Raw genomic sequence first — 25,992 nt, forward strand, 5'->3', positions numbered from 1 at the left:
TGGAGTGGAGGAAGGAGAGGGTCCCGGGGCCAGAGTGGAGGAAGGGTGGCCACCACTGCAGAATAAGAGATCACAGATGGCAGAGAATGGGTGAGGGCCAGAAGGAAAGTAGAGGGAGTGAGGGAGGAGAGGCCCACAGTGCCTAAGAAGATCAAATCCTGAGGTCACGAGTTCGAGACCAGCCTGGCCAACATGGTGAAACCCTGTCTCTAAAATACAAAAATTAGTCAGGCATGGTGGCAAGCGCCTGTTGTCCCAGCTACTTAGGAGGCTGAGGTAGGAGAATCGCTTGAACCTGGAAGGTTGCAGTGAGTCGAGATCACCCAATGGCACTCCAGTCTGGGCAGCAGAGTGAGACTCCATCTCAAAATTAAGAAAAGATCAAGTCATTCCTCATCATGCTGCTGGAGGAGCCACAGTCCTTGGAGTTTAGCTCAACATCACAGTCACCATAGGGAGGCCAGGCCTGGGCCTGGGTCATGTATGGGGGACTTGGAATGTCCCAGAGTCAGCTACTGGCTCGCCCCTTCAGGGGCTCCTTCCTGACTCCCCTCCAGGGCTGAGATGCCCAGGCACAAGCTGCCACCAGCACTCTGAAGGACACAGATCTCAGGCTTCTGACTTTGAACTGTTGCCTGGACCCACTTTCAGCCACCAGTCGGCATAGTTAAAGCCTGTAGATTTTGACAGCTAAAACAGAAGGCTGCCATTTTCCATAAGGCCTTCAGGTCTTAAAAACAGGTGTCCTAACGAAACATGCCCAGAGTACCTTATATCTTGCTCAGGAAAAAGGAAGTGCACAAAATATTTTGTTGACAGGGATACACCACCACCTCCGTTGAAGCCTAGTGTTTTGGGACTCTGTGTTAATCAGGAAGGCAGAGCCTTCCCTAACAGCCTGCTGCAGGCTGAATCAAAGAACAGCATTTGAAAGCCTGGAAGCAACCACAGAACAATAACATACTTGGATATAGTCATCAATAGACACTAAAACCACTGGGGGAAGTGATTGGTGCACAAGGTATTTTATAATGTCTCCAAGTATCTCCCCATAGGTTACTTATTAACAGTAAGTATGGAGAAACTTATGGAGAAACCTGCAGACACTGCCTTAAATAATGATCAACATCATGTCACCAGTAACAGGAAAAACCCACATCCTGGGCCTCCTGATGTGATGCACTGAGGAGGACACAGCCTCACCCAGGTGAAGCTTCTGTCAAAAGTGTTGGCCTCGAGTCTAATAATCAAGAAACAAAAAGACTCAAATTTATAAGGTTATAAATTGTGTAAAATATTATTATAAAAACAACTGATCTGTATTCCTCAAAAATTGTCAATGACATGGAAAACAAATAAAGGACAGCAGTTGTTCCCATGCACGTTGATTAAAGCAACATGATACAAAATGCAAAGTGAGATCCTGGATTTGATCTGGGAGCAGATGGGAAAATACTGGAATGGATATCTTGGGAATAACTGGAGAAATTTTTAAAAGAACTACTATTAGATAATTGTGTATTGGTGTTAAATCTCCTCAATCTGATAATTATGTGACAACAACTACCAAAAACCTTTTCTTCAGGAGAACTTCTTTCTTTTCGCTCTTTGTTGCCCAGGCTGGAGTGCAATGACTCGATCTCGGCTCACTGCAAACTCTGCCTCCTGGGTTCAAGCAATTTTCCTGTCTCAGCCTCCTGAGTAGCTGGGATTACAGGTGCCTGCCACCACACCTGGCTAATTTTTTGTATTTTTGGTAGAGACAGGGTTTCACCTTGTCGGCCAAGCTGATCTTGAACTCCTGACCTCAGGTGATCCATCCACCTCGGCCTCCCAAAGTACTGGGATTACAGGCCTGAGCCACCGCACCCAGCCAGAACTTCTTTCTTAGGCAGAAGTATTTAGGGGTAAAAGATCATAATATCTACAACTTACTCTCTAATATGCATATGTGTTTGTGTATATATATATAATTATATATAATATTTATAATATACATATGTATATATAAAATAAGAGAGATAAGCAAATGCTAAAGTTGGCATGTGGATGTGTATCACTCAGGGTTCAACCTCTCTCTTACTAGGACTGTCAGTTGTTATATGGTATTAATCCATATATAAGTTAAATTAATACCATATACCAACTTACAGACCTAGTAAGAGAGATATATTAAGAGATATGCTGGCATATTTCATTTAATTATCCTCTGCTGACATTACATTTTTTACAATTGGAAGTCTGTGGCAACCCAGAGAGGAGCAAGTCTATTGGCACCATTTTTCCAAGGGCATGTACTCACTTTATGTGTCTGTGTTACACTTTTGTAATTCTCACAATATTTCAAACTTTTTTATCATGATTATATCTGCTGTGATGATCTGTGATCAATGATGTTTGATGTTACTATTGTAATTGTTTTGGGGTGCCATGAGCAGCACCCACATAAGATGGCAAACTTAATCTATGTGCTGTATGTGTGCTGACTGCTCCACTAACCAACCATTCTCCCATCTCTCTCCCTCTCCTCGGGCCTCTGTATTCCCTGAGACACAACAATATTAAAATAGGGCCAATTAGACTGGGCACAGTGGCTCATGCCTGTAATCCCAGCGCTTTGGGAGGCTAAGGCGGGAGGATCACTTGAGGTCAGGAGTTTGATATCAGCCTGGTTAACATGGTGAAAACCCATCTCTATTAAAAATACAAAAATTAGCCTGGTGTGGAGGCACACACCTGTAATTCCAGCTACTTGGGAGGCTAAGGCAGGAGAATTGCTTGTGCCTGGGAGGCGGAGGTTGAAGTGAGTGGAGATCGAGCCACTGTACTCCAGCCTGGGTGACAGAGCGAGACTCCATCTCTGGAAAAAAAAGGAAGGAAGGAAGGAAGGAAGGAAGGAAGGAAGGAAGGAAGGAGAGAGAGAGAGAGAGAGAGAGAGAGAGAGAGAGAGAGAGAGAGAGAGAGAGAGAAAGAAAGAAAGAAAGAAAGAAAGAAAGAAAGAAAGAAAGAAAGAAAGAAAGAGAGGGAGAAAGAAAGAAAGAAAGAAAGAAAGAAAGAGAGAGAGAGAGGGAGAGAAAGAAAGAAAGAAAGAAAGAAAGAAAGAAAGAAAGAAAGAAAGAAAGAAAGAAAGAAAGAAAGAAAGAAAGAAAGGAAGGAAGGAAGAAAGAAAGGCCAATTAATAACCCTACATTGGTCTCTAAGTGTTTAAGTGAAAGGAAGAGTTGCACCAGCTCTTCCACCATCACTCACTTTAAATGAAAATCTAGAACTGATTTAAGCTTTGCAAGGAAGGCGTGTTGAAAGCCAAGACAGGCAAAAAGCTATGTCTCTTGTGCCAAAGAGCCTAGTTATGAATAAAAAGGAAAAATTATTGAAAGCACTTAAAGGTGTTACTCCAGTGGATCTGCAAATAGCAAGAAAGTGAAATAGGCCTGGTGCAAGGGCTCACACCTGTAATCCCAGCACTCTGGGAGACTGAGGCAGGAGGATCACTTAAGCCCAGGAGTTCAAGACCAGGCAGGATGACAAAGTGAGACTTTGTCTCTACAAAAAATAAAAACACTTAGCCAGGTGCGGTGATATGCATCTGTAGCCCCAGCAACCCATGAAGCTAAAGCAGTAGGATTGAGTTCAGGAGTTCAAAGTTGCAGTGAACTATGATTGCATCACTGCACTCCAGCCTGGGTGACAAAACAAGACCCTGTCTCAAAAAAAAGTGAAATAACTTTATTGCTGATATGGAGAAAGTGTGAATGGTCTGAATAGAAGATCAAACCAACCACATTCCCTTTGGCCAAAGCCTAATTTAGAACAAGAACCTAACTCTCTTCTGTGAAGACTGGAAGAGGTTAGAAAGTTGTGGAAGTTTGAAGCTAGCAGAGATTGGCTTACGATATTTAAGAAAGGAAGCCATCTCCAGCCAGGCATGGGGGCTCACGCCTGTAATTCCAGCACTTTGGGAGGCTGAGGCAGGCGGATCATCAGGTCAGGAGATCGAGACCATCCTGACTAACATGGTGAAACCCTGTGTCTACTAAAAAATACAAAAAAAAAAAAAATTAGCCGGCGTGGTGGCGGGCACCTATAGTTCCAGCTACTTGGGAGGTTGAGGCAGGAGAATGGCGTGAACCCGGGAGGTGGAGCTTGCAGTGAGCCGAGATTGTGCCACTGCACTCCAGCCTGAGCGACAGAGCGAGACTCCGTCTCAAGAAAAAGAAAGGAAGCCATCTCCATAACGTAAAAGTGCAGGGTGAAGCAGCAAGTGCTGATGTAGAAGCTGCAGCAAGCTGTCCAGAAGATCTAGCTAAAATCATTGATGAAGTTGACTACACTCAACAACACATTTTCAATGTCGAAGAAACAGCCTTCTATTGAAAGAAGTTACCACCTTCTTTCATAGCTAGAGAGGAAAAGTCAATGCCTATTTTCAAAGCTTCAAAGGACAGGCTGACTCTTGTTAGGAGCTAATGCAGCTGGTGCCTTTAAGTTGAAGCCAACACTCATTTACCATTTCAGAAATCCTACAACCCTTTCTAATTATGATAAATCTATGCTCTACAGATAAAACAAAGATAGCATTTCTGTTCACAGCGTAGTTTACTGAGTATGTTAAGCCCAATTTTGAGACCTATTGCCCAGAAAAAAAAAAAAAAAATTCCTTTAAAAAACAATCGCCGCTCATTGACAATGCGCCTGGTTACCCAAGAGCTCTGATGGAGATGTATAAGGAGATTAATTTTGTTTTCATGCTGCTAACACAACATCCAGTCTGCAGCCCATAGATCCTGGAGTAATTTTGATTTTCATGTTTTATCATTTAAGAGATCCATTTAATATGGCTACAGCGGGCATAGATAGCAATTCCTCTGATGGATCAAGGAAAAGTACATTGAAAACCTTCCAGAAAGGATTATCCATTCTCGATGCTATTAAGAACATTTGTGATTTATGGGAGGAGGTCAAAATATCAACATTAGCAGAAGTTTGGAAAAAGTTGATTACAACACTCATAAATGACTTTAGGGGTCTCAAGACTTCAGCAGAGGAAATAATTGCAGATGTGGTAGAAAGAGAAAGAGAACAATAATTAGAAGTGAACAATTAATAATTGCAAAGATATGGAACCAGCCTAAGTACCCACTGACCAACGAATGGATAAAGAAAATGTGATATATATACACCACAGAATACTACTCAGCCATATAAAAGAATGAAATCATGTCTTTTGCAGCAACTTTGATGGAGCTGGAGGCCATTATTCTAAGTGAAGTAAGTTAGGAAAAGAAAACCAAATACTGCATGTTCTAACTCATAAATGGAAGCTAAGTTATGGGTATGCAAAAGCATAAGGAAAGATATGATGGACTTTGGAGACTCAGAAATGGGAGGCTGGGATGGGGGGTGAAGGATAAAAAACTACATATTTGGTACAACGTACACTAGTCAGGTGATGGGTGCACTAAAATCTCAGAATTCACCACTATATAATTCATCCATGAATTCTTTTATTACCATTTTACTATATAAGTCATTCATCCATCCATTCAACCAAAAACCTATTGTATTCCAAAAGCTATCGAAATAATAATATAAATAAATAAAAATTTATTAAAAAGTAGAGCCCGAAGATGGGACTGGATTGCTGCAATCTTATAAAACTTGAACAGATGAGGAACTTTTTCTCATGGATGCGCAAAGAGAGCCGTTTTTTGAGATGGAATCGACTCCTGATGAAGATGCTGTGAACACTGTTGAAATGACAACAAAGGACTTAAAATATTATGTAAACTTAGATAATAAAGCAGTGACGAGGTTTGAGAGGACTGATTCCAATTTTGAAAGAAGCTTTATTGTGGGTAAAATGCTATCAAACAGCATCTCATGCTACAGAGAAATCTTTTTTTTTTTTTTTTTAGATGGAGTCTCATCCTGTCACCCAGGCAGGAGTGCAGTGGCACGATCTCAGCTCACTGCAACCTCTGCCTCCCAGGTTCAAGTGATTCTCCTGCCTCTGCCTCCCAAGTAGCTGGGACTACAGGCCTGTGCCATTACGCCTGGCTAATTTTTTTTTTTTGTATTTTTAGTAGAGACAGACGTTTTGCCATATGCCATGTTGACCAGGCCTCAAACTCCTGACCTCAGGTGATCCGCACCTCCTCAGCCTCCCAAAATGCTGGGATTACAGGCGTGACCCACTGCGCCAGGCCTACAGAGAAATTTTTGGTGAAAGGGAGAGTCCATCAATGTGCCAAACTTCATTGTTGTCTTATCTTAAGGAACTGCCACAGCCACCCCAACTTTCACAACCACCACTCTGATCAATTAGCAGCCACTGGATTGAAGGAAGGCTGTCCACCAGTAGAAAGATTATAACTCACTGAAGGCTCAGATGATTGTTAGCATTATTTAGCAATAAAGTACTTTTAAACAAAGGTATATATATTATTTTTAGACATAATATTATTTCAAACTTAATAGACTACAGTATAGTGTAAACATAACTTTTACAAGTACTTGAAATGAAAAAGTATGTGTGACTCACTTTATTGCAAAATTCACCTTATTGTGGTGGTCTGAAACAGAACCTGCAATATCTCCAAGGCGTGCTTCGTGGTAAGCCATCGGCTTATGCAGTGGTGGTAGCTGGCAGGAACAAAAGAGGCAGGTCCTCGGGAAGGGCAGCTGGGGCTCTCAGGCACAAGCTGACACTGCTGTCCACAGTCACAATTTCTTCCTCCTTAGGGAAACTCAGTTCTGGTTTTAGGGCCTTTGGACTGATTGCATCAAGTCCGCCCAGGTCATCTAGGATAATCTCCCTTCCTTAAACTCTACTGACTGTTAACTTTAATCACTTCTGCAAACGACTTTCACAAGACTTATATTAGTGTTTGGTTGAAAACCTGGGGACTATAGTCTACCCAAGAGGACAAATAAAACTGACCATCTCTTTTTGCGACTTTTCTGTAAGTTGGAAATCTTTCAAAACACAGCCTTAGGGCCAGGCATGGCAGCTAATACCTATAATCCCAGCTCTTTGAGAGGCTGAAACAGGTGAATTGCTTGAGCCCAGGAGTTTGAGACCAGCTTGGGCAACATGGCAAAACCTCATCTCTACAAAAAAAAATACAAAATCAGCTGGATATGGTGGTGTGCACTTGTAGTCCCAGCTACTCAGGAGGCTGAGGTGGGAGGATCACTTGAGCTCTGGAGGTAGAGATGGCAGTGAGCCAAGATGGTGCCACTGCGCTCCAGCCTGGGTGACAGAGTGAGATCCTATCTCAGAAAGTAAAGGCAAAAAATGCAGTCTCAAACACTCTACTACTACATTCCTTTCTCAAGTGCCAGTAAGCGAAGGACACTGCAGTAGAGGAGTCTGAGGAATCCTAACCGCCCATTCCTTGCTGTTTCAGAATTCTGTCCCTGTGGTTACTATAGCTGCAATTTAGGGAACAGAACTGTTTTTCTTTACCAGCTTTTATGACCCAGTGCCATGCCTCAGGCACCTGACACAGTGCTTCTCAAACTTGCCTATGAATCACTTTGGGTCTTGTTCTCCAAGAAGGAAAACAATATAAATCAAAAATTCGATCTACATGAAGAAAACGAGAGCATTAGAGAAGGAATAAATGAAAGTAAAACAAAAATTTTCATTTTCATTATGTAGTTTATTTTTCTTTCACTCCTGCAAGTTAACTTGAACCAGGTTAATGCATTAGACATATATGTTAGCATGATACATTCATTCTCTTCCCCCAGATAAAACTACTCTATGCTTTAATTTTATACTGTTTTCTTTGGCCCATATTCCAGCCTTCCCAAATAGCTATTTTCCACTTACTTCCTCTTTATCTTGAAAATCACCACGAGTGCTTCATGCACAGACATGTGGCCACAACTGCTCTAGTTACAAGCATGCAGGTGTTACACTGTGTGGCCAAGGATGTTTGGGCCCACTTAGGGACCCCCACAGGCAAGGAGTCATGGTCTAGGAGGGGACTCAGGCTAACACTCATTCTTCTTTTCATAAAATCTTTCTTCTTGAATAAATTAGACATAAATTAACCATTACCTGCCTGATATTGGACGTTTCTGGTGCTACTTCCACCGGCTCTATGTTTCCTTGTTTTGAGGTTGACCTTTATAAAAAGAGTGAAGGAGGTGAGGAAGAGAACCACAGATCTGCAGGCATAGGAATCGGTTTGTGCAAAGACCCTGAGGCAGGAGTATGCTTCGTACCTTCCAGGAGCAGCAAGAAGAGCAGTAAGACAGGAGGTCAGAATATGGCAGGCAGATCATGAGGGCTTTGTGAACCCATTGGGAGGTCTTTGGCTTTTACTCTGAGTGAGATTGAAACCATTAGAACTTCACCATTCAGCACAGCAGCCACAGGCCTCATGTGGCTTAAACTTAAGCTAATGAATATTCAATGAAACCACAAATGTGCCAGCCACATCTCAGTGCTCAAGAGCCACATGTGGCCTGAGAATTTTGAACAGAAGAGTAGTGTGATTCGATTGAGGTTGTAAAAGGAGCCCTGGGCTTCAGAGGTGAGCATGGGCTGCTGGGGCTACCCGTCAGATGCTGCCTACAGCTGGCAGTGGTCTGGCCCAGTGGTGCCCATGAAAGTAAAGGCAGTGAACAGATCATCTAGATGTGTTTTGAAGGTGGAACCGGCAACATTCCCTGATAAATCAGAGAAGAAAAGTTGGTGAAGGGGGACTCCAGGTTTTAGCTTGAGCAACCAGAAAGGTGGAGCAGCCCTTACTGAGCAGGAGAGGCTGGGAGTGAGGGAGGTGGAGGGGTAGGCCCCACATGCAGCTGAAGGCCTGGGTGGCCTGGAGTGTCTGGAGCCATCCAGGAGAAGGGCACTGAGATGGACTTGGAGGTTCATCAGGAGTTCATGCTGGAGACATCCATGCTGGAGACATGCGTGCAGCGTTGGGGTGAAAGCCCCCGATGTGCCTCAGGAGACCCCTGGGGTTGGAGCTGTGGCACTGGTGTCTGCACCTTTTAGTGTCCTGTGATGACCTGCACCACGCTGTGTTGAAATATCTGTTTAGATGGCTTTCTCTTTACAGACCCAGGACTTCTTGAAAGCACAAACGTACCTTTTACCTCATTAAAGTCAGAATCTCACATGGTAGGTGTTCAATGAATATTTACTAAACTAAGTGAAAGAATGAAAAAGGTAATGCCTATTATAAAGGATCAGTAAGAACAAGATGAGTCTACCATGATGTGATTCAGACGCAAACGATGCCTAAAAAGAGCGTTGCCCTTTAGGTAGGACCACCCATGGTCTCAGGCCCAGCATGACAACTGAGGACAGTTACACTCACCAACATTCACACCTAAGATAAAGCACAGACTGCTGCAGTTGGCCACTAGAACTGCCTCATGGCTAGTTGGACCTGACTGAGGCAGTGGATCTCTCTGAAGAGCTATTGGCAGTCTTTTTTCAAGATTCATTAAAACAACAACAACAACAACAACAACTTTGTAGCCCCCGACTCAAAAATTTCACTTCTAGGAAGAAAACAACCTATGCACCAAGATTTTTTTTTCTGTAAGAGTGTGTATCACAATATTATTCATACTAGAAAAAAAATTGAAATAGCCTAACAGTCTACCATTAGCAAAAAATTAACACCTAAACTATGGGATACTCAGAATAGGAAATGAAACAAAACTTTCAAAGACAATTTAACAATACGAAAAATGTTCATGACATAATGAGGTTTTTAAAAAGCAACATGAAATTATAACCACCACATGATCTCATTTTGGTGAAAATGCACACATGCACACGTGCACACACACAGGCACATGCACAGAAGCATGTGCACACAAACTCACATGCACACATGTGTACACACACAGGCACATGCACAGAAGCATAAGCACACGAACTCACATGCACACATGTAATTTATTTTTCTTACACTTTTATTCATTTTCTTATTCATTTTTGTAATGAGCACGTATAAATTTGATTCTAAAAATACAAGAACTTTTATTTTCAAATATGGAGAAGAGTTGGAGAAATCTGTTCGTTATCTTCGAAAACTGGGTTTACTCCATTGATGGTGACACTTTTTCCCCATTCTAGATTCTGCTTGGAGCAAAAAGTCAAAGTAACCTTAGGAGAAAGAGAGAGATGAAAGAGAAGGAGCAGGGAGAGTGGGGGTAGGGCAGGGCAGTTGGTCCAGATTAGAAAGGAGAAAGGGGAAGCAGCGGCAAAAGCTCCAAGTGCTCTAGAGCTGCCTCCTCAGCAAATGCTGTCTGAAATCCAGGGCTGCGAGTGTTAGGAGCCTCATGTGTGGCAATCGAAGACTTATGTATGAATATGCTGTCTAACATGGATATATCTCAAAAACATCATGCTGAGTGAAAAATGGCAAGCATAAAAGTCTACATGATGTAAAAATCTGTCTGCATGCACTTCTGCAATAAACAAAACTCATCAATAGTGAATGAAGCATGGTGCAGTGGCTGTCTCAGAAATGAGGCCCCCAATTGACTGGAAAAGGGGACGAGGGAACTTTCTGGGGGGTGATCATGCTCTGTATCTGATAGAGTGTGACTTTGTCAAAATTTAGTGAATGTATGCTTCAGATATGTGCATTTCACTATAGGTAAATTTTATAACAAATGAAAAAGGTATAAATAAATGATGAGCTCGAGTTCATGATATGCATACTAACACGTGTTTAAGAGTGGAGTATACTAATGTCTGCAACCTACTACAAAATGCATTTTTAAAAAGACGGATTGAGGATGTTTAGAGGGACAGAGCAGTAGACAGGTGAGAAAAAAATTAAAGTCTAATATTAATGACAGAATCATGGCGGTGGGTAGATAGGTGTTTGCTGTAAAATTACTCTAACTTTGATGAATGTTTAAATATTTTCATAATAAACTATAGGGGGAAACACATGCCACACCCCCACAGCTCCACCTTACCCTACACCCATCCCTTTCCCATCACCCCCACTCCATCTGCACTCTTCCCATTCTTTGTTTGCTTCTAGTCCTCCAAGCCCCTTACTCTTACTTGGCAACAGGATTTTCTGGTAGGGCAGAGTTTTGGCCTCGCTGGCTTCTACTGTTAAAAAAATATTCTGTAGACACTTATTAAAATGGTAAGGGAGACTTGATTCAAGACTGTCGCAGTGGGGGTCAACACTATTGCAGTAAGGGAGAGATAGAGCTCAACCCTGAACACAACGAGAATAAGTGGGATTTACAGCCAAGGAACATGGTGTGGAGGAGTGATATTGGCATGTAGAAAGTTATTAAGCAGACATCAAGGGAAGGGAGTGCTGGCTGAACTAACTTAGCAGGATTCTGACAAGATGCAGCAGGAGGCCTGGGTCACCAGCTCCAGCACCCAGTGAGTCAGCTTAGCAGGATCCTGGGCAGGAACAGGAATCACTCTCCCAGGTTACGGAACTCTGCTAAAGGAACGGATATTCAAAGCTGCAGAAACACTAAGAGGGAAGGGTTACAAGAAGGTGGATCTAGAAAGGAAACTGACCACTCAGAGATGCCAAAGGGATTGCTCAACCCGCTCAGAGCCATCTGTTTTCTTTCTGGCCAGGTCTCTACAGGGAGTCAGGTGGAGCCCTGGCAGCACCAGCTAGCAGCCTGTGTCCCTGGAGGCCTCTCTCTCTCCCTTCCACTCAGATGCAGTTCTTCAGTCACTGGCTCTGCTCTGGTGAATGCACTCCTTGAGAAAATAAATGTTAACCCTATAATCCAAAACGATGAGCACCGTTTACACACTGGCTCCTGAGCAGAAATGTCCCAAGGATTCTCATCCCCCCATGAAGTGCAAAACAGACCGCAGACACTGGGCTCTGCCCATTCTCATCTCTGTCTGCAAGGCTGCCAGCAGGCTTCCCGTGTGTATCAGTTTCCTAATGATGTGGCATCATCTCTATTGGAGCCAAATGCATTACCAACATTGGCCTACAGTCTAGAGGCAAGCATCCGCATGTCCTCCATTGTTGGGAAGAGAGAGGGGACAAGGAGGGAGCGTGTGTGTAAGGGACAGGCTTGACCCCAGAGAACTCCGGGCACTCCATAAAGAAGGCTCCTGGGCTTCGGCTTTGAGAAGCGACCAAATCCTGTGGCTGTTCAGTCCAAGCTCCTACTGTAGACACTGAGTGCTAATTGCTCAAAACCCAAAGTGCAGAATCTCAACTCTTGGCCAACTTGATTTAACCAGTAGCACCTTTAGGTGCTGTTTATGTGTTTGGTCATTTATTTATTATAGCATTGTTTAGTGTTGTTATTATTGCTTATTTATTACAGAGAATTTCTGCCATTTACCCAATTTCTCACTGTGCTAATTCAGATAATGGGATCAATAATCAAAAAGGCAGCCTGGGAGAACATGGTTTTCTCTTTCATCACCTGGCAGAAGAGAAACATGCCCCCTCCTTGGCAGCTGGACTCCTCCAAGTTACACGGGTGCTGGATATCCCAGGCTCAGTCCTAGGTCCATTGTTTCTCTCTGTGTCTCTGCTAGCATGTCTTTGAAGCTGTAGGCTGCTCTGTCACTTTTAATCATGTTTAAACATCATCACTGACGCCCAGGCACAACAGTTTACAAGGCAGCCCACCTCTTCAGACACATGACCACAGAGAAGGCAAAACATTTGCTCAAGGTCACCAAATATCAGGAGCAGCTGCCCAGCTACTGTAACCTTTCACTTCCTACTACAGCATACTGAACACGGCTCCTGCGGCTCCTGAGAGCACCCTACACTGGTGTCTGTCCTACAAGGGTTAGAGAGGTCGCTGCATCAGGCCAGCTGACCCTCCCTACAGCAGGTGCCTGCAGGGCACATCCTGACAGAGGATGACCACTGGCAGAGGCATCACATACAGGGAAATAGGCTAGCACTCCAGCTCCCACCTCACACCCCACCTACCACCATGCTCCTGCTATCCGGGTGACCTGCACCTCTTTTCTAATGACAAAAGACAGGGGATTTGTGTGTATTTCAGTTTACCCTCTGCACAACACATCCTCCTGAGACTCGAGCCCCAGTGGTCAGGGAAGGTGGGAGCCACAGAGAAGAACCAACTCCCATACTTGGGAGATGACCATTCTGCTCACAAGCACCTGGCCAGGGGCTGCCCTCTCTTTCCCTCTCTGGGAACCTCTCCCCATGTCCTGTCTAACTAGGAGGCATATGTGCAGCCCTGTTTGAAGACCTTCCCTCCCTCACCCAGCAGTAACCACCATCCCTGGGCCACCTGCTGTATCTGCTGGGCTGCATGGCTTTTCTAAGGGTGCTAGATTCGCAGTGGGGTGAGATGGTCAACAGACCTCAAGTAACAAGGTCCCCTGTCCTACCACTGAACGTGAGCACCCATGAGTAATATTGTTCCCACTGCCGGGTTCCTGCTGATCCAGCCCCAGCCATGGCCGAGCCCCAGGATCGCAGCAGGTCTGGGCTAATCCTTGCCGACCCTCACCTCGACCACTTCCAGGAGAGTCCTCTGGGTGCCCTGCAAAGGCCCAGGGTTTCCTGGTGTTTCTGGCCAAGCTGCCACCTCGCCATAAGGACATTTGCCACAGGGTCACCTTCAGGCATGGAGGGTGGGGTTGAGACAACAAAGGGAACAGCTGTCTGTTCAGAGCCTCCTTCCACCCTCCCCACTCCTGGAGTCACTTTCCAGCTCAGGCCCGCAGCATCCCGAGCTGGGGACTTTGTCACCCCACAGGGCACCCTGCTGATCAGGTCCTCTCAGTCTGGGGAGAAGGAGAACTCACAGTCCTGGCCATGAAACAACTCAGGGGCCTCTAGAAAGCCACGCTGAGCAAAGGAGGAAGACACACCCAGGCTCGCTCTGCAGGACTCCATTCCTGGGAAGCTCAAGGACAGGCAACAAAGGAGTCTATAGGGCCAGATGGGGTCTGCCAGTGGTGGGCATAAGGGTGAGCTGCAGAGGCAGAAGGACGCCATCTGGGGCAAGGCAGATGTCACAGGTCTGGACAAAGTGGTAACACGGGTATATGCATTAATGAAATCCCCCATATTAGACATTTTGTTGTCTGTAAGTTCTACCTCATTCACAGCGATGTTCTAAACTCAGGTGAGTTTTCCAAGCAGTGCAGAGGACCAGCGCCGGCAGTGTGATGCCCAGAGGGGAGGAGCAAGAGACACCCGTGGGCTCCCACATTCATCCCGCAGCTGCTGCTCCCTCTCCTGACACCCCCACTGCCTGCCAGGGGTCTCCTTGCACCTTCCACCCGGCCCCACCCACAGTTACCATGAGACTCCAGGTCGTTCCCTTCCCTGCTCACACCCCCTCCAGGAGCTTCCTCTTCCTGGAGCAGGCATGCCCAGTCCCACCTCAGGGCCTTTGCACTGGCCCTTCCTGCTGCCCGGGGCTCTGTTTCCCATGTAGGCAGGGCTTGTCACCGTTCCAGTCTCATAGAGACCTCCCTGACCAGGTCCAGTGGCATCACCTCTTTCTATCCCATACTCTTTCACTTCCAACAGAGAGACTAATTTCCTGATGTTAATTATTGATCACTATTCGCCATCCTCCCACACACCCTAATGCTGGGCTGTGCAGTGCCACAGCCACATGTGGCCACAGGGCGCTTGAAATAGGGCCAGTATAATTGACACCCACTCTAGGTGTAAAAAATACACAGGGAATTTCAAAGACTCAGTATACACACCCAAAATAAAATAACCTATGTTATTAATGATTCTTCTTATGTGTTGAAATAATATTTTGGATATATTGGGTTAAGTAAGAAATATTATAAACATTACCTTCACCTGTTTCTTTTTTACTTTTTGAAATGTGTCTCCTAGAAAGTTTTAAATTGCTCCCAGGTTTGCGTCACATCTCTGTCTGGCAGCAGCCCTGCAATGTTGTGTCCACGGCTCGGTCACCCAGGCTCCGTCTCTAGTTCCTACACCACCTGGTGCAGGGGGAAGCTGGTGACAAGTCTGTTTGTTGAATAATAAGGAATTGTGAAAGGAGAACCCAGAGTTTTTTACTCAAATAAAGGTTAATTCTTCTGTTTGAAAAGTCCCCTAGCACAGGGCATGGCCTGAGTCTTCTGCAGCCTCTGGAATCACATCTCTGCCTCAGTGATTTCTAGACCTTGACCAAATGCTCGCGGATACTCGGGACCTCCGACGACTCCGGAAGGCCAAGACCTCTATCCTTCCCTTTTCTGAGGAAATGAAGCTAGGGGGTCGCATGCTTTTAGGGCTCAGGGGGACTTGACACCTCTCTGGAAGGCAGGGTGACCTAAGCTTGGGAGGAGGGACAGGTCTATGAGATGAGATGGAGCTGAAGGGATGGAGTGGGTAGGAGGGGGGCGTGGGTGTAGAAGGGGTGGGGGAAGAGGGACCAGGAGTGGAGTTAGAAAAGGGGAAAGAAGAGGATAGGAGGGACAGAGACAGGGAGAGGCCAGGGGTGGGTAGGAAGGGAAGACAGAGGAGGGGTGGAACAAGGGAGGGGCGATGAAGAAGGGCAGAGCTTGGGGGCGAAGTGGGAGCAAGGACAAGAGTGGAGGAGGGAGAGGAGGGGCAGGGGAGGCGGTGTCTGGGGGTTGAAAGGGGAAACGGATAGAGGAGAAGGAGCCTGAAGAGGGGAAGCATGGAGGGGCCTGAAGTGGGGAGGCTGGAATGGTCTGGGATGGATGGGGAAGAATGGGGAGGATAGGAGGGGCAGGGGAGGCTGGGAGGAAGAGAGCAGGCGAAGAGGGAGAGGGGAGGGGAGGGGATGGATAGGGAGGGACAGGGAGGCTAGGGGGCAGGGGAGGAGCGGAGGGAGAGGGGAGGGGGAAAGGGAGGGGGAGGCGGGAAGGGAGGGGGGAGGCCGGGAGGGGCTGGGAGGGGAGGAGAGGGGATGGATGGGGAGGGAAGGGGATCCATGGGGAGGGCCAGGGAGGCCAGGATGGCAGGGGAGGCAGGGAGGGGAGGAGATTGGTAGGGAGGGACCGGGAGGCGGGGAGAGGTAGGGGAGGTGGGAAGGGAGAGGGGAAGCGGGAGGGACTAGGCGTTCCGGAAAAGGAAGCGCAGGGCGCGAGGGGCGGGGAAGGCCAGAAGGGATAAAAGCGCAGCCGCTGGCCCCGCAGTGTTCACGGCCTCGGGATCGCACCGGGTCCTCTGTCAGTAGCTCAAGCCTCTCGCCTGCGCCCCACTCTCCGTGTCCCGCGTCCTAGCCGACAATGGCAGGGCCTCTGCGCGCCCCGCTGCTCCTGCTGGCCATCCTGGCCGTGGCTCTGGCAGTGAGCCCCGCGGCCGGAGCGAGTCCCGGGAAGCCGCCGCGCCTAGTGGGCGGCCCCATGGACGCCAGCGTGGAGGAGGAGGGTGTGCGGCGTGCCCTGGACTTTGCCGTCAGCGAGTACAACAAAGCCAGCAACGACATGTACCACAGCCGCGCGCTGCAGGTGGTGCGCGCCCGCAAGCAGGTGCGTGCCGCCCCCCGCAGGGTCCCGAACCCTGGCCCCGCCGCCCCAGCCTGCCCCGCGCCGCTCCCGGACCCCGCGCTGCTCCTTCTCCCCGGCACCTGGGCTTCTCACCCAGACCCTGTTCCCGGTCTTCGCTGTCACCCTGGAGCCCTTGGCGGGCGTGTCTGGGAATGCCCCGAGTCTGGTCTGGCTTGGAACCGCAAGGACAAGCCAGGTCCGCGCCCGGCGCCTGAGATCTGCTTCCAGGCGCCAGCTCGAGCGGCGCCGCAGCGCGGGGGCAGGCACAGGACGTCCCACCCAACTCTGTCCAGGCCTCCTGGGACGCGGGGCTCCGGGTGCGCTGCTGAATACGCAGGAGAAGGAAAAAACAGAGCCCGTCATCTGGCTGCCTCCTTGTTCTTCCGCCAAATAATTTTTAAACACTTTAGTTTAACTTTTTATTCTCACATAATTTCTGACTTACAGAGCAGCTGCAGATATAGTACAGGGCATCCCTGTAGATCTTTCACCCAGATCCTTCAGATGTTAGCACGGATGTTAACATTTTGCCGTTTGTTCCCCCAGCTCACTTTCCGAATGTGAATATGGGTGTGTGTATATGTACTGTATATGCATTTTTTTGCCTGAATCTTTTGAGAGTAAACACTTCAGTGTGTTTTTCCTTAAAACAAGGGCAGTATCTCACATAACCACGATTCCATTTTGAAAATCAGCACTGACACATTCATGGTCTAATGCTCAGACTCATTCAGCTTTCCCTGACTGCTGACGGGCTTCATGCCTTAGGACGCTCCCGGGCCAGGAGTACATGAGTTCAGCCCTGTCCTGTCCCCTCTGCCTCTTTTCACCTGCAGCAGCCGCTGGGTCTGTACCAAGACCGTGCCATTTCCCAGGATCCAGCAGGTGTGGGTGGAGACTGTGCTGACTCTGGGTGGGCTTGGTGCTGGTCAGGATGAGATCCAGACCATGAGGCTCGTCTTCCTCCGGGAGTCCTCTCCATAGGGGCCACACCTGAGCCTGGCTCCTTGTCCTGCAGAGCCCTGCTTCCCTTCCCAAGTCACACCCCTGGGCACAGCCCTCTAGGACTAGGGGCCTTCACCCTCAGGCCGAATGACCACCCCCTACAGCCCAGGGCAGCTGAATTCCTGCTGGGGTGGAGCATGCCTGACCCTGCTTCTACCAGCTGATGCAGAGTTAGACCTCAGCCAGATGAGGACAGCAGTCACCCAGCAGAGCGGAGTAGGGGGTCAGATCCGGGGGGGAGCTTCAGTAGGGCTACCAGGTCCAGCTTGACCTGCATCCCATGGCAGAGCAACAAACAGTGACACAGACTTTAGAGCTCCTCCACCTTCTGTTGGAAATTCAGAGGAGTCTAGACCAGCCCCGTTTCTCCTCCTGCAGCCGTCAGCTGGGGTCCTCTCCCTGTTCCCTGGTGTAGGGTCCCCGCTGGCCTGCACCCCTCTCTCACTGGGAGTGAAGCACGGGGCATTGTAGGACCCTGGAACCTATTTTACAGAGCAGCAGACTGACACCGGAGGGATCACAGGACTTGCATGTGGTTCTACAGGACTTGTGTGTGGCTCCACAGGGCAAGGTCTAGCACCCTGGTCTCAGGGTCCCTCATCCCATGCTTCTCCACAGTTCTCACAAGTCATGTCTGGGGGTGGCACTGTGCAGGGAAAGCATTCAGTTCTCTTCTGAAGTTGCAACCGTAAGACTCACTTTGGAAATACTGCCTCCAAAATCACACCTGGAATGGAGGCATGTGGGAAGCAGTTTATTGGCCTAAAACATCAATGTATGTGAGCATCTCATCTCCTATTGATAAATGAGGAAAAATACCTCTGGGTTAAATGAGAGGAATGAGATGCTCTGTGGACTGAATGCCAGGAACTGGAAGTTTGCCGAAATTTCATCATCACATGAGAGCCTTCCTAGAATAGATCCAGTGTCCCTGCCCCCTGGGTCATAGGTAGCAGAATTCAGTTAATCCTTGGCATTGGCATAGAGAAAACAAGTTACCAGGGAGGCCTGGGGCATGGCATCCCTGCCAGCTGGCAGGAGGAGGTGGCTTGTGTGCCTTGCAAGTGACAATGTGGGTAGCTCGTGAAGGTAGGCTTGAAGCCCCAGGCAAGCCCAGTGACCCAGTCACAGTGAAGTGCCTGTGTGTGTAAGAAACTGACAGAGCGTGCTGTCCCTGCCTCCTGCTCTTTCACATGTGTAGATCGTAGCTGGGGTGAACTACTTCTTGGACGTGGAGTTGGGCCGAACCACATGTACCAAGACCCAGCCCAACTTGGACAACTGCCCCTTCCATGAACAGCCACATCTGAAGAGGGTATGTGCCTCATGTGGGTCCAGGGCCAGTCATACACTGCAGAGGGGTGTGTGTGTGTGTGTGTGTGTGTGTGTGATGTACATGTTCTGGAGGGTATGTGTGCGTGTGCCTGAGTGTGTGTACATATGGAGATGCACATGTGTTTCCATGTATAGGTTTGTGTGGGGAGGTTATATGAGTGTGTGCTAGTGGGTGTGTGATGTTTTGGGGAGGTGTGGGGGTCTATGCACGGATGTGTGTGGGTGTGTGAGTGCGCATGCGTGTGCACATATGTGTGGGGGTTCTGTGCACATACATGCTGTATGAGGAAGTGCCTGCACTGTGTGTGTGCATGTGGGTAGAGGTGTGAGGGAGTATGTGGATTCATGCATAGATCCGTGTGGGTGAGGGTTGGGGTGAGTTCATGTGGAGGCCTATGTGTGTGTAGATGAGGCGGTGTGGAGAGGGCTGATGAATCTGATTTGCTAAGAGGGCTTTAGCTTGGGAATGGGGGTACTGGAAGCCCCACCCTGTGTGCTTTGGAGTGTTGCCTGCTGGACTGTAGGAAGCAGCTGCAGGGCTGGGTGCTGCGCACGGAGAAGCGGCTCTGTCTAACCCCAGCCTCAGGCACGTGCCCGCAGCCACAGCCACGCTGAGCAGATTAGAGGGTACTAGAGGCCTGTTAGCAGACCTGCTAACAGCAACCCTCAGACCTGCCCCAGCTTACCCAACACCAGCTTCTCCAAGGACCCAGGATTTCTTGTGGCGTCTCTCCTCAGGGGAGAGTCACACGCTCCTTGTCCATCTCCTTACCACTCCCAGCACTATGAGTTGCAATTTCCAGTTCCCTGGTTTCTTCCCTCTGGCCCCTCTTAGTGCTGACTTGGGTGCTGGAGGTGGTAGGAGCTGGGGACAGTGAGCTGCCTTCCCCTGCTCTGCACCCTTAGGGTTCCCGAGGCCTTGCACAGGCTGCTCCTCATAGGGCTGTGCTGGGGCAGGAATCCTGCAGGCTGAGGTGGTGGCCCAGTGCCACCTGGTGGAGCTGGAGCCCTGGGAGAGGGGTGGAGCAGTCACTGCCGAGTCCAGCAGTGCTCTGGGATCAGCAGGGGTGGGTGGAGGGGTAGGTAAGGGCCAGTGTTTCACCTCCATCCTTCACTCCCACTCTGATGTCCTGTGCCTGGGCACCTTCCGCTTTGAACTGTAACCCACACTGATTGTCCCCTCTGTTTTCTTTCACAGAAAGCATTCTGCTCTTTCCAGATCTACACTGTGCCTTGGCAGGGCACAATGACCTTGTCGAAATCCACCTGTCAGGATGCCTAGGAGTCTGTACCAGGCTGGCCTGTGCCTATCACCTCTTATGCACACCTCCCACCCCCTGTATTCCCACCCCTGGACTGGTGGCCCCCGTCCTCGGGAAGGTCTCCCCATGTGCCTGCGCCAGGAGACAGAAAACGCAGCAGGCGGCCTTTGTTACTCAGCAGGGGGCTCCACCCTCCCTCCTTCCTTCTTGCTTCTCACAGCCCCGGTGTGCGGTGACACGCCCCCACCTCCTGCAATAAAACAGTAGCATCGGCTCCCTTTGAGTTCTTGGCTGTCTGGGGATGCGCACACAGGCAGGGTTTCCACAGTTCCTTTATGAAGCCTCCTCATCCTGCTGGTGTGGAGATCAGAGGAGTACCTGGGAGCTGACACAGCCACAGCAAGGCTGTCAGGGGAGCTGCTGCTATAGGAGACCTGAATCTCAGAGCAAGGAGAGAGCAGCCGGGGGCTGGGAACCCAGGCATTCAGCCACAGCGGCCCCTGGTGAGGGGTTCAGGGAGAGCAGGGTGCCCAGGCTGCTGACCCCAGAAGCTGGGCTGGCGCTTTGGTCTGAGCTCCTGGTCAGACCAGGAGGAGGGGGCTGGCTGTGTCCACAGGCAGAGGCCAGGCCTCGGTGGAGCTCGCCAGGCCGTAGGTTCCATCTGTGCTTGCAGAGTTGAGCAGACTCCAGGGACTGAGCTGCTCTCATCATTCCCCTAGACACTAAATAGATAGTGATCGATGTGTGTTTCTTTCCAAGAGACTTAGGCCCCTACATGGAAACAAAGTCCAAAAAGCCTGTGTGTGTAACTGAGCGGGAGAAATGTCAACCAGACCAGAGACCGGCAAGATCACCCAGAGAAAGCAGCACCTGCTGTCATCCATACTGGGAGGCTGTGTCCTCAGAGAGTTTTACAGGCTCATGGCCACCAGCCCTTTCTCTGGACTTGGATTTAAAACAAGTTGTGTCCAGCTTCATGGTAGGGATGAAGTTAAAGCACAAATGAGACTGACAATGCAGTGGACTCTTCTTTTTCCAAAGATTAAGAGAGAACATTCCCTTCATGTCAGCATCATCCTATAGAATAGTGGATCTTTGCCACAAGCAGGAGGCTACAGTCCTAGGACGCAGCCCACCCTCCATGGTCCTTCCCTTTGCCATTTCAGGACAGGGGTGCAGCCCTCACAGCCAGTGCTGCTAGGGCAGGGCTCCCAGGTACCTTCCAAGCTCCAAGCTGCACTGACACCCTCTTTTGGCCACTGCCATGAACACTGAAGGTGAAATGACGAAAATCCACCCCAGTAGCCCCAAGGACATGCTGTCCCTGCAAAGCCAGAGCAGGGGACACGGCGGGGAGAGTGGGGAGCATCTGCTTCCATTTCCTCTCCACCCTGACTTGCTTTAACAGGGTATTTGGGGTGAGGAAAGTGTAACAACGCCTAGGAGGCCATAAGCTGAGGAGACTTGAGTCTGGCCTCACTCTGCTGGGGGTGGGCGGACTTAGTGACTCAGTCTTCTGTTGGGGATTGGGGGATAGAAGTGGTGGTTGGGGTCAGGGGTAAAGAGTCCCTGCAGGGAGGTGTTCCTGGCTTTCTACCTGGGTAAAGGATCTCCTATGACACATACAATGACCATCCAGGCACACAGTGGAAATGAACAGCTGACTGTGTAGCCCAGTCCCTTTTCTGACACACTTCTTCCCTGGGGGAGTTGAGGTGGGGTGGGGGCTGTACACAGGACTCCCCAATCTCCCTGTATGTCTCCTCCCTTCCCTGCCCTCCAGCCGTTGGCCCCATGGCCCACAGCCGACAGGGAAGCAGGTTGGTGCCACCCCTGCGTCTCCTCCACAGCCATCAGGCCTGTAAATGCCTCCCTTGGAGCCCCATGAGGCCAGTGAGCCAGAAGCCCCTCGGACCCAGAGGTTACTGTGACCAGCACATCCTGGAGAGGAGGCTTCGCCCTTGCACCTTTCATCTGCAAGAGTTACTTTTTTTTTTTTTTTTTTTTTGAGACGGAGTCTCGCTCTGTTGCCCAGGCTGGAGTGCAGTGGCCGGATCTCAGCTCACTGCAAGCTCCGCCTCCCGGGTTTACACCATTCTCCTGCCTCAGCCTCCCTAGTAGCTAGGACTACAGGCGCCCGCCACGGCGCCCAGCTAGTTTTTTGCATTTTTTAGTAGAGACGGGGTTTCACCATGTTAGCCAGGATGATCTCGATCTCCTGACCTCGTGATCTGCCCGTCTCGGCCTCCCAAAGTGCTGGGATTACAGGTGTGAGCCACCGCGCCCGGCCAAGAGTTACTTTTACATTTATTTTAAAAGTTGGTTTAAGTATATACTTCACCTACAGTTATCCATATGAATAGATTCATTACAGGGCCTGGCTCTGAATAAACAGTAAGTTGGAGAGGCTTTTTCATTGATCTGGTTCTACACTGGTGGCTTTATAACATGGTGCTTTGACACCTCTTGCATTGTGATGCTGGTGAGCATCAGGGCGGGATCAGGAAGGGCCCAGTAGCTTCCGAGCTCCCTAGCATTCTTGCCCTGAAGGAAGCCAGCCTCTGCAGAAGGATCCCTATCCCCAGGACGGTCAGGCTGGCAGGGTGTTCCTCGATGGCAAGCCTGCACACGCCTGCCCTCAAAGTCCAAGGGAGCTGAGAGGCCAAAGAAAGGCTGACAAGTCTAGTTTCTTAGAAAGAAAGTTGTAACCGGGACTAGCAAGCAGAAGCCATGTCCTGCGTGGCCGCAAGACAGTGGGTCCCCATCCCGTTACCCAGACCCTGGGCTTCTGTGCCATAGGGGAAAGGGTATAGGAGCTTCAGAAGGAATTTACCTAAGGGCTGGATTTGCAGCAAACAGCAGATGAAATAGAAATCTTAGAAGCATTGATGGAACTGAGGCTCAGCATTGGCATCCAAGATGGAGTGGCCTTAGCCTCCACAAGAGACCTCCCAGAGCCGCTCCAATTGACAGCCCACAGCAAGTTTCCATAACCATAGGTCAGTTTCATGATCTCAGTCCTAAATCTGCCTTGTGCTTTTCCATTTTTTTTAATTACTCCATTTTAAATACAATATTTTTATGTCTTTTAGGTAAGAACCATTCTCCATTCTGTTTATTCTTTATTCCCCCAAAATTTTGTTTTCTGAATGTATTTGTTCCTCCAAATGAAACTGTTTTCTCAGGTTCAATAAGTAGAAATATATTTTTTTGGAAAAAAAATTGACAACGTTGAACATTTGAGTCTTTCATTTTAGAATACCATGCATCTTGCAATATATTCCTGCTTTTCTGATGGTCTTCGGAGAGTAAATTTTATGCATCTTTTGTATTTTCTGTGAAATTTAATCCTGGATATTTTATATTTTGGTCAGGAATATTTCCAAGTATTGTACCTCTAGTCTTTGCTGATAGACTAGTTAATAGTTCAATAGAAAACTATTGATTTGCCTGTTTTTTTTTCCTCTGCCTTGGTGGTTTTTTAAGGACTTAGAGGCTTGGGATGTTGCCACCCTTGATGCTGTGAGACAGAGGGGAGCTGGCTTATGACTGCTGGCGGGAGTGACCTCGGACTAGGCCACAAGCCTCCCTGAAAGATGCAGAGAGAGCAAATCACCAGCCCTGTCCCATAACTCCAGGGTGAAGCTGCAGAGATGAGGCCCAGGAAGACGATCCACTCCAGTAGCCCCAAGGCCAGCACCCTGCAAAGCCAGAGCAGGGGACACGGCAGGGAGAGTAGAGAGCATCTTCCTACTCCTTATACTCTGCTGTGCTGTCTGAGTTCATTGCTCGAACACACAAAACTGAGAAGCCATGAACAAAATGGTGACTAAAATAGGGAACAGTCATTCCTTTAATTACCCATACCTGCTCTCACCCTTGGCCCTGAGATGCCAAGTGGGTCACTTCTAAATCCTGTCACCTGAGGCTTATGGGGCCAAGTCAGATGTGCTCAGGCCACTGTGACATCAGCTGGGGCTCTGGCTCCCTCGAGACCAGGTCAGGCTCATCTGAACTCTAGTCTCATGTTTGGCTGTACATGGCGTCACTGGGGAGCCTGGCTGCACATGGCAATCCCATGATCCCATTCGGAAAAGTTGATTATGTTCTGGGATGGGATGTGGACATTGAATGTTTAAATACTCCTCCCATTGCTTCCCCAAGGAACCACTGAACTAGAACTCAATCAGAGTCCCAGTCAAAGCCCAGTTGCTCCTAAAACATCTGCAAATTGCAGCAGGTAAAGATATTTTTATGGTCACGTCTGCCTGTGGACACACCTTCCTTGCCAGGTATCTCTGCAAGTGTGTAGCCCAGCCCCCTTGATTTCCAGTAAATGAAACACAACAAAGCAAAAGCAAATGGAAATTCCTCCCATCAAGGTTTTGTTTGGGGCAATGAAATTTGTTGGTGATTTCAGAAAATCACCTCCTGCCCTGTGGAAAAGTAACCCCCACTTCTTCAAACCCAGCAGGTATTTCTGTCCTTGAAATGCCCTTGGCTTCCCTCCCAAAGGTAGTTGCCACTTGACCTTCACATTCCACCCCACACCAGTCACTGGCCTTTCCACTGCCTGCCCTTCACTGTGGCATTCCCCATCTGTCCACACCATCCTCCCCACTGGGTCCCTCAGCAAGTCCAAAAGCTCCTTTGTGGGGCAGAACAATTCAGCTCTTTGTAGACTTCCCCACACCCATCAAGGTGCTTATAAAACAAAGGCCTTCCTAGTGAACAGGACCACCTTCTTTGCGAGGGACTTTAGATCACGAATAGCAGCAGTTATTTATTTATCTATTTATTTTACCCAAATCCAGGACCCTAATGAACAGACTGAGGAAAATGCTGCCTTTCCTGAATGGCTACTGGCAGGAAATGATGCTGGGAAGTGTTTACCCCGCAGGCTCTGTGCCTTCTCTGACTGGGCAGCTCATGCTGTATGCATGGAAGCATCATTACCAAACACACCTCCGAGGCCAGCGGCCAGCCCAGCGTCTGACTCACAAGCCGTGACTGCCCCACCTTCTTACAACAACCATAGCAGTTTCCCCATGAGGATCCACCCCTCCTCCCCTCTCACTCCGCCTGTTTCCAGGGAAGCTGACTCTACTGTTTGGACCACAGCTTGGAGCACTTGACCCCGGCTAAACTGGTCAGGGCAGTGGGTCTCCCTCCCTTGAAGCCTCAGTGATTGGCATGAGGACAACGGTGACCTATGTGTGGCCGCCTGGGACCCAGGAGGCTTAACGGTGGGATTTTGTTTGACTATGTGATAAGTGGGTTCTTCCTTCCCTGCTGAGTGTGAAGATAAAAAAGACATGAGGTCTGGGGCCCACTTGGAGCCTGTTTGAGAATGAAGCCAAGTTATGGGGAGCAGCAAAACTAAATCAAGAGACAGCAGGGAAGCCAGGCCTGGCAGTGCACTCCCAGTTATTCCGTAGGCTGAGGCGGGAGGACTGCTTGAGCTCAGCAGTTTGAGGCTGCAATGAGCCGTGATTTCACTACTGAACTCCAGCCTGGGCAAAAGAGTGAGGTCCTGTTTCTCAGAAAAAGAGAGAGAGAAACAGACAGACAGCAAGGAGCAGGTGGGTTATAATGTTGGAGTCCCTGCACCAAGCAAAGCCTGATGCCCGCCCTTGCTCTGAGCTTCCTAGTTATATGAACTGACTACCAGGCCAGTTGGGTTGGGTTTCCAGCCCTGTGCTCTTATCTGTCCTCACTGATAGACAAAAATAACTCATTAGTCAGTTCTCAGACCCACAGTCCCATGACATTTCTTGACTGTTTCAGAAGTAATATCTCAAGGGCCAGCCTGTAGAAAGTGGAGGACCTGCCCCCTGGACCTTAGAAGTAGCAGCCACTCTTAAAAAATGCAAGGACAACAGATGTCACCATGACTGAAAAATAGAGGCTGACCCT

At 48.8% G+C, this 25,992-nt stretch overlaps 1 protein-coding gene and 1 long non-coding RNA gene across 2 annotated transcripts in view; both read left to right on the plus strand.

Annotated features, from left to right (window-relative positions):
* Positions 1-25,992, plus strand: part of LOC144332020 (uncharacterized) — a 155,349-nt gene that overhangs the window by 73,587 nt on the left and 55,770 nt on the right. The gene's annotated exons all lie outside the window — the stretch shown is intronic.
* Positions 16,159-20,096, plus strand: CST3 (cystatin C). The gene is given in 3 exon segments (NM_001032924.2): positions 16,159-16,456; positions 18,681-18,794; positions 20,013-20,096. Coding segments are annotated over 3 exon segments (441 nt in total). The 5' UTR covers positions 16,159-16,213.

This window comes from Macaca mulatta, chromosome 10 (assembly GCF_049350105.2).
Source record: "Macaca mulatta isolate MMU2019108-1 chromosome 10, T2T-MMU8v2.0, whole genome shotgun sequence".
NCBI classification, from domain to species: domain Eukaryota; kingdom Metazoa; phylum Chordata; class Mammalia; order Primates; family Cercopithecidae; genus Macaca; species Macaca mulatta.